The sequence below is a fragment of the Grampus griseus genome, assembly GCF_964374135.1.
Source record: "Grampus griseus genome assembly, chromosome: 15".
Taxonomy (NCBI): domain Eukaryota; kingdom Metazoa; phylum Chordata; class Mammalia; order Artiodactyla; family Delphinidae; genus Grampus; species Grampus griseus.
Window position 1 is genome coordinate 86,033,978 of NC_139009.1, and position 8,737 is coordinate 86,042,714.

Genomic DNA, 8,737 nt, shown 5'->3' on the forward strand with positions numbered 1-8,737 from the left:
CGAGCCCCGCTGGAGCAAGCCGATCGCGCCGGGGCTGGGGGGCGGCCACGACCCCCCCTGAGGGGGGCGGCCACGGAGCGCGCCCCGCCGAGAAGCGAGCCCCCCTCCCCGGAGCGCGGCTCCTGCGGCGGCGGCTGCGGCGGCGGCGGCTGCTGACCAAGGCCGGCCGGCGACCCCCGCGCCCTGCCCAGCGGCCTTGCAGCTGCAGCCGGCGGCCGCGGCTGCGGCGGCGGGGGCGGAGGCGGCGGCGGCGGCGGCGGCGAGGCCGGCGGGGGCCCGGGGCGGGGGCGGAGCGGGGGGAGGCGGGGGGGCGCGGCGGCGGCGGCGGCGGCGGCCGCGGCTGCTGCTGCGGCGGCGGCGGCGGTGGTGGCGGCGGTAGGGTGGCGGGAGCGGAGCGGGATGGCCACGGCGGCCTCTAACCCCTACCTGCCGGGGAACAGCCTGCTAGCGGCCGGCTCCATCGTCCACTCGGACGCGGCGGGGGCCGGCGGTGGCGGCGGCGGCGGGGGCGGCGGCGGCGGCGGCGGGGCGGGCGGCGGCGGCGGTGGCATGCCGCCCGGCAGCGCCGCCGTGACCTCGGGTGCCTACCGGGGGGACCCGGCCTCTGTCAAGATGGTGCAGAGCGACTTCATGCAGGGGGCCATGGCCGCCAGCAACGGCGGCCATATGCTGAGCCACGCGCACCAGTGGGTGACGGCCCTGCCCCACGCCGCCGCCGCCGCCGCGGCCGCCGCCGCCGCCGCCGTGGAGGCGAGCTCGCCGTGGTCCGGCAGCGCCGTGGGAATGGCCGGCAGCCCCCAGCAGCCGCCGCCGCCGCCGCCGCCACCGCCGCCCCAGGGCCCCGACGTGAAGGGCGGCGCGGGGCGCGACGACCTGCACGCGGGCACCGCGCTGCACCACCGCGGGCCGCCGCACCTCGGGCCGCCGCCGCCTCCGCCGCCGCCGCACCAGGGCCACCCCGGGGGCTGGGGGGCCGCCGCCGCCGCCGCCGCCGCTGCCGCCGCCGCCGCCGCCGCCGCGCACCTCCCGTCCATGGCCGGGGGCCAGCAGCCGCCGCCGCAGAGCCTGCTCTACTCGCAGCCCGGGGGCTTCACGGTGAACGGCATGCTGAGCGCGCCCCCGGGGCCGGGAGGTGGCGGCGGCGGCGGCGCGGGCGGCGGCGCCCAGAGCCTGGTGCACCCGGGGCTGGTGCGCGGGGACACTCCCGACCTGGCCGAGCATCACCATCACCACCACCACCACGCGCACGCGCACCCGCCGCACCCGCACCACGCGCAGGGACCCCCGCACCACGGCGGCGGCGGCGGCGGCGGCGCGGGGCCCGGACTCAACAGCCACGACCCGCACTCGGACGAGGACACGCCGACGTCCGACGACCTGGAGCAGTTCGCCAAGCAGTTCAAGCAGCGGCGCATCAAGCTGGGCTTCACGCAGGCCGACGTGGGGCTGGCGCTGGGCACCCTGTACGGCAACGTGTTCTCGCAGACCACCATCTGCCGCTTCGAGGCCCTGCAGCTGAGCTTCAAGAACATGTGCAAGCTCAAGCCGCTGCTGAACAAGTGGCTGGAGGAGGCGGACTCGAGTACCGGCAGCCCCACGAGCATCGACAAGATCGCGGCGCAGGGCCGCAAGCGCAAGAAGCGGACCTCCATCGAGGTGAGCGTCAAGGGCGCGCTCGAGAGCCACTTCCTCAAGTGCCCCAAGCCCTCTGCGCAGGAGATCACCAACCTGGCCGACAGCCTGCAGCTCGAGAAGGAGGTGGTGCGGGTCTGGTTCTGCAACCGGCGCCAGAAGGAGAAGCGCATGACGCCGCCCGGGATCCAGCAGCAGACGCCTGACGACGTCTACTCGCAGGTGGGCACCGTGAGCGCCGACACGCCGCCGCCGCACCACGGGCTGCAGACAAGCGTGCAGTGAAGGCCCGGGCGCAGCGCGGAGCGGGCCGCCGCCGCCGTCGCCGCCGCTGTCACGCCGCCGTCGCCGCCGCCGCCGCCGCCGCGGTCGGGCGGGCCGGGCCGCCCTCCCCTCCTCCCAAAGACAGGCCTGCCCGCCCTCGGGGGGGAAGGAGAGGGACGCACCGAGGAGACGTTGTTTGAAGTCCAAGGAAGGAGGGGCGAAACAAACAAACAAAGCCTAGAAATGCCCAGACTGTTTTATATACACGACCGTGGCAAAACCGGAAGAAAAAAGGGGGCGATCGTGAGATCTCGTTTCTACTCTGGTGGGGGTTCGTTTGGGGGCTTCTTTTTAAAGAAGGGTGAAGATGCCTAGCGCCCCAAAACTGCGCTCGCGAGGCTTTTCCCACCCTGAGAAGTCCTACGGGGCGACGGTGGAGAGCACTTAGCACCTGCCTCGTCCTATCCTCTTAAAAACAAACAAACAAACATTTGTTTAAAAAAAAAGCATCCCCCCTCCCTCCCACCTCCTCCCTCCAAAGGGCCGCCCCCCCACCCTCGCCTCGAGAGATCCACCGAAACTTTGTTTCCTGGGAGCGACCAGAAAGCAGGCAGAGGCACCGGGTTTAATCAGGGGTGACTCTGTGCTCCCGGACCCTGTTATTCTTGTCCATATCAAAGTCATTTGGGGACAAACAAATTGACTATGAAACGGGAAGGAGAAAAAAAAGAACAATCTCTGGAAAACAAGAAATATATATATATACATATATGTATTCACAGCTTCTGAAATTAACAGACTGATAGCAAAGCCAAAAGAAAAAGAATACGTATCCTCAAAGTAACCTTGGAAATAAAAGCATCTCGAAAGAGCAGAGGGATGGGCGAGGGAGCAGGGGATGTCCAGCGGCCAGTGGGAGAGGCCCCGGCGAATCCGGGAGCGGGCGGGCGGACTGGGCGCGGAGCGAGGCCCGGCATCCAACCCCGGCTTATCGGCTGCCGCTCCGATGGGTGGACGACGCCTAAAGATGCCACCGCTAATATTTTTTTTATTAATATTTTTTATTTTTTATTTCTGGACTGACTCAGATCAAGGGATTTAGAAAGACAGCACTTCTCCGGACTCTTCTCCTCAATCCGTTGCCAACTTTGATTGAATGGGTGCTGTGGATGTGATTATATAATACTGCCCTTTCCAAGCAGTGTTTTTGGTAGGTTTTAATAAACAGACTTTTCAAAAGACGGCAATATAGAATTGTTAGATCCGTTGTTGATCTAAAAATATTTGCTTTATATTTTCATTAAATGACTTCTTTTAATATTTTATTCAGAATACTTATGAACTGCTGCAAAACGGTAATTTATTTTTCCCCAGATCTTGTATTACGTGTTTTTTTCAGACGAGCACAAATCAAAATGAAATGAAAATATGGACAGTTGCTAGGTAATAAGGGTATCTTTTGATGTGATCATTTGATTGTAATTTAATTTGAGTAGTGATTCCATAAGAGCTGATCGAGAAAATAAATTTGTTAGAATGAAATAGTCTGTGTCTGATGCATAAACACTGTGTGGGAAGAAAAGAGTCCTTTAGAAAATATTTTTTTACAATGCAAATCCTGAAGGAATAGAGCTGAGGAAGCCGTCTGCTCCACCTAAGGTACATTTGCAAATCTAGAATAAAAGGCAATGACAGAAACCGCTAGTAACTGACCACGTAGTCACTCCTTGTTAGTCTGTTAATTTCAGAAAATTTGTCCCTCCCTTAATTTTAGTGGGTGTTTTTAGTGTTTTTAGGTGAGATTGTCTAAATGCTAGTCCTTTTCTCAGAGATACCTGTGTCCTTTATCACCTTTATCAGAATGTTGGACTACATCCCCAGTAAAAACGTGCCAACTGGTTATTAATGGTGAACACAGAGTTGCTCACCACCACCACCAAAGTTTAGCCTCTCTTTTCCCTCTCATCTCCCCTCCCCCATCATATTGCTACATCTCTTTCCTCTTTTTTCTGAAGACTAATAGTGGTAAAGAATAGCTTACAAGTCGATGAAATATTTTTATATCAATTACTTCCCATTAATAACTATACGTAATTAAGTTTAAATTATTAAGCCGGTTGGGGGGGTGTTTTGTTTGTTTTCTCTATCATATGGGAGAATGTAGTTCTAAACCCCTCATTGTGGACCACACTGCATTACCCTCAGTGTGATCACCAGCTCAGACTTAAGCTTCTACATTTTTTCTGTGTTTCCCTCTTTCCCCAGTATGATTCTGTATTTTCTTCACCGGTGCTGGGGGTTTTCACTTTTTGATCACTCTTTAGATACACCCTGCAGAGCGGTCACATTTATCAAGTTAATGTATCAATATTTACAATGTGGGAAAATGAAAGTGTAATGCCTCAGGTTGTAAGAAACAAGACGCAAAAGGCTCTGCTTCCTTGAGTCCCTTCGTATTGTACTTTAAAAAAAAAAGTATTTGGGGGTGATAAAGCAATGATTTTGTAGATTAGTTTCCCCCTAATCTCATTGAGCTGTCACTCACTTTTTGCGTCTTCTCTCATCTTTACTCCCTCTCCCTGTGATATCAATGCAGGGGTTAAAAAACCCGGAAAACTGTGAGAGCAACAAGGAGCAGTTATTTCTTCCAGACAGACCCTGTGTCACTTTCATAAATCAAGCCCAGCCAGATGGCCGTGTATTGGGTTGCATTATTTTAAACACCAAATCGTACTAAAAATCACAATCATTTTGATTTGTGAAATCTGAAAAAGGCCATATTTATTAAACAGAGAACAGGGAAAAAATGAAAACAAGAAACCACAATTTACTTTTCTTTGCCTTCTCGTTTCCTATTTGTCTTGCTATTGTAATCTCTTTGCCCAGCAAATTTACAACCTGGAGTGGGGGGGGTGGTGACAAACTTTATCATTTTTTGAGGGTCTACAGGGGCAAGCACGGAAGGCCTTATTGGAAAGCTGAGGATCGGGTGTGGTTGTTTTTATAGGGTGGATGCTACTGGCGCGTGAGATGAAAACCTATGTTCCCTGCAGGACTGGTAGTGGTTGATCAGACAGAGAATGGGTCTATTTCAAATGTTAGGAGGCATTCGCTTACATGATTTGGCTGACAACAAAAGAACTAACATTGGATTTCACCCTGTTTTCTATTAAAAAGTAACCTTTGCTGTTTACTTTGGAAGAAGCTCTGATTTAGAGGTAGCAGAGTAACTTAGAGCAGCTGGGAAAGCTGGCCCATTTTATTCCATTATTTTGTATTTTTTTAAAGTGAGCTCATGCTTGCACTCCATATTTTTTTTAAAAAATCAACCCTTTGAATGTATTTACAAAATGAAATTCATGGTTGCAAAACAAGTGAGGGCAGATACAACTGAGAGGTTTTGTGCTAAGGCTTATATTGTTACACATGTAAATAATGAAAATATTGTTATATATCACCAGATCTTTTTAATGAATTTGGTCATTGTGTTCCTTTGTAGCGCAAGTGTCTTGTGCTTCGTCAAGTGTTCGTTTGTTTCCTCCATTTCAGCCCACCCCCTCCTCCCCTTCCAACTCAGAGGAAAGTGACAAAGTTCTGTTCCATCAATCTGGCTAATCCCAAGCTAGGCCCATTTATAGTTTGCAGTCTCCCGTGGCTTCTGATCAGTTGTCCAAGCTACAGCCATCTCATTCACCCAACCATCTTCCCCTGCAAGTCTGGGCGATAAATCATTCAAGGTGTATTTAAAATAGTCACTTTGTTGTTGTTGCTCTGCCTTTTTTTTTTCTTTTTTTTTTCTTTAAGTACTTAGCCAAGGACTACTTCTTTGTTCCAAAACCGAACTATTCATTATTGATCTTAAAGATTCCCTTTGCTTCCCTGTAGCCCCCAGTGTACGCTCATTACCATGCTCATAATCTGTTTTGTATGAATGGTTTTCAACATTCAGAGAATAATCGGTTCTAATATTAAATGCAGTCTATGCTATTGATAGTTTTATCGATAAGTGTAATATTTTAAATAATTTTAACAATTAAATTTGTTTTTTAAATTATATATTTGTAAAGTATTTATCCTGTTGGAAGCAACAATATATTGTTGTATTTATTCGTTTATTTTTGTAATAAATGATCAACCTCTTCAAGCTAAATCAAAAATGACACTTTTATATATTTATACCAAATGCATTTTAAGAGATGGCCATATTTGCACCAATTTTTATGTAAATAGAGTAAAGATCCGTCATTAACTTGTAGCTTTCAGAACTAAATTGAAGGAAGAAACATTCTCTCCACACTGAGTTTGGTTTGCCCAAGTTCCAGGGTAATTAATCAAACTCTAAAATGGATGCAACAAGTATTGGCACTGGATGCAGACTTGAAATTAATTATTTAGGAGGTGGACCTGGTTTTTTTCAAGGCAGAAGGATAGAAATGAGAGAATCCACTTCTTTCATGAATTGCACATGGCTGACTGGACCTATTAGAACAGATGCTATGTAGCAGTGATAAAACCTAGTACCTGGCTGTGCTCAGATGTCTGTGGTGGGGAAGGGTGTGGAAGGAGAGTTAAAACTTGGAGGTTATCGGTGACCCAGAAGCAAGGTGATGTGGAAAAAGAGTTGTGCTATGGTTTTTTGAAAAAGTGGACCCTCTTAAAATGGCTCTGAGTGAAGAATGGCTCTCTCCTGGTCCTGTTACAGCAGAAGCAATCAGTGCAGGTGTAGTGATGGTGGTCGTGGTCGTGGTCGTGGTTGTGGTTGAGAGTGATACTTGTAGGAAGTGTAGGGTCACCTCTCCAGCTTTGCAAATTCTGTAGGTCACTTGGTCATCTCAGTTCCTCAGAGCGGCTGTTCCGAGGGCCCGAAGGTCACCCACGTGACCTCCCGGCTGATGGAGCCCCACCGTGGGCTTGATCTTGATTTCAGTGAGGAAATCGGAGGGCTCTGGGTTTGCCTCCTGGACTTTCCAACCTAGCAAAGGAAGCGGCGGGGAGGCTGGAGGAGACGGGTGTGGGCGGGGCGGCGGAGATAGCAAGAGGGGTACTTGTGTAATCAGATTCTTTGATTCTGTTAGCCTGGCTCATGGCCTATTAATTAGATTACTGTCTCTTTCATTCTTGATTTCACATCCGTGTTTGTTCCTGTCTCCTAAAATGCGGGCGCGAGCGTGGCAAGCAGGAGCCTATGATGTCACTGCCGGCCTGTGGCGGCCGCCTGGCCTTCTGGAGGGCTGTGGGCTGCGTTCTGTATGAGTCGGATCTTCCTTGAGGAAGAGTCCTCCTGGAAGTGACCTCAGAGGGGTCTGGGAAGAGGGCAACCGGCGTGCTCGCGGCGGCCGGGTGTGCGCGCGCTGCGGGCCTGGGGGCGCGGGCGCTGGGAGGAGGGCGGCGCGGGGTCGCGGCCTGGCCCCTCCACCCTGGGGTGCAGACGGCTGGCTCAGGTGCAAGGTCTGCCGCAGGTGGAAGTGGGAGATCGGAGGAGAGGGGGAGGGTGGTGCCGGCCTCAGGCCGCAGGCTTCAGACGCCCGCCTCCCTCGGGGATGCAGCGCGGGGCCCGGCGCCCAGGTGGGGCGGTGGCGCTCGCGGGGCGGGGGAGGGTGGCCCGACCCTGCCCGGCCCGGCTCTGCCCGGCGGCCCGGCCGTAACAGCTGCGGACAGTCCCACAAGCTGTTTTCCTCGTGGCGACCATTCAGCAAAACGCAAGATCCTTTCTCAAAGATTTAAATTTCGCGGATGAATTACCATACACCAGTTGCTTAGCAACTAAATTCAAGCAGGGCTAAGAATATGCAAGCTTTTTGTATTCTCATTAATAAAAATGCCACTCTGACACAGCAACCCGACTTTGGATCACTGCAACTTCTGTAAAAGCCGTAGGAGAATACAAACCGGTCCTGCCGTTTAATTACAGATCAAAACGGCTTGAAACGCGAGGTTTTGTTCATCTATCTTCCTAAAAGCGATGTAAAAAATAACGGCTTTTCAAGAGCAGTAGTAAATTTTTTTTTAATGGAGTTGTCTATCGGGGTTACTGATAATTGTCAACTGAAACTTTTTGAAACAGGTTGAAATATCCCCCTTCATCAGCATTTCTTCTCTGTCCCTCAGCCCCCATCCTCTGCTTCTGCGCTCCGTCCCCAGCCTGATAATAACAATGATTATCATAATTCTGGACCGACTCAGGCCTCGGGAGCCCTAGAGACTAAAGGACAGTTGGCAGAGCAATCGACAAGGCCGGTAGCTGGAGAAAACCTAAGAACCTGAGGAGCGGGCTGCGAACTTGTGGAAGTTTCCCGGGTGGGCTGGGGGGCGGCTGAGCCCAGCGCGGCTCAGGCTCCGGGCGTCTGGAGACACTTCTGGGAACACCAGGGTAGAAAGGCCTGTTGCCCTCTGCTCCACGTTTGCGGATTTTCCGTCCTGGGGCCCGGCCTGCTCTGCCGGGAATTCGATGACCGTGGAGCTGAGAAAGCTGAGCTCAGGGCCTGCTGACCGACCCTCTCTGGGGCCCACGCCCGAGGGCCCTGGAGGAAAAGTAAAGACGGAGCTGGAGCCCCGGGTCTCCGAGGACCTGGGTCGGGGCCAGAGACCCGGGCCTGGGGCTTCCATCGGGGGCACGGCGTGTCCCTTCCCGAAGGGTGCAGCGCAGGGAGGGGATGCACCGGCTCGGAGCAGGCTCCAGCCCTGGGCTGCAGTCCGAAGGGGGGGGGCCGGGAAGCAGGGGTCAGCGGGGCCGGCCTGGGGCACGGGGCGCTGCTTTGTTCGGGATTCGAGCGGAGGCGGGACGGCGGGAGGCCGGCGCTTGGTGGACTTCGGGGCTCCAGGCCCAGCCGTCGCCCCCGGG

The 8,737-nt window shown here is 53.9% G+C and overlaps 1 protein-coding gene across 1 annotated transcript; it reads left to right on the forward strand.

The window, feature by feature from the left end:
• Window positions 1-399: 399 nt before the first annotated feature.
• On the forward strand, window positions 400-1,917 carry POU3F3 (POU class 3 homeobox 3; the record flags this gene model as incomplete). Its single annotated transcript, XM_082672147.1, has 1 exon — window positions 400-1,917. The coding sequence occupies one exon, from the start codon at window positions 400-402 to the stop codon at window positions 1,915-1,917; it is 1,518 nt and encodes a 505-aa protein (XP_082528273.1).
• Window positions 1,918-8,737: the final 6,820 nt, after the last annotated feature.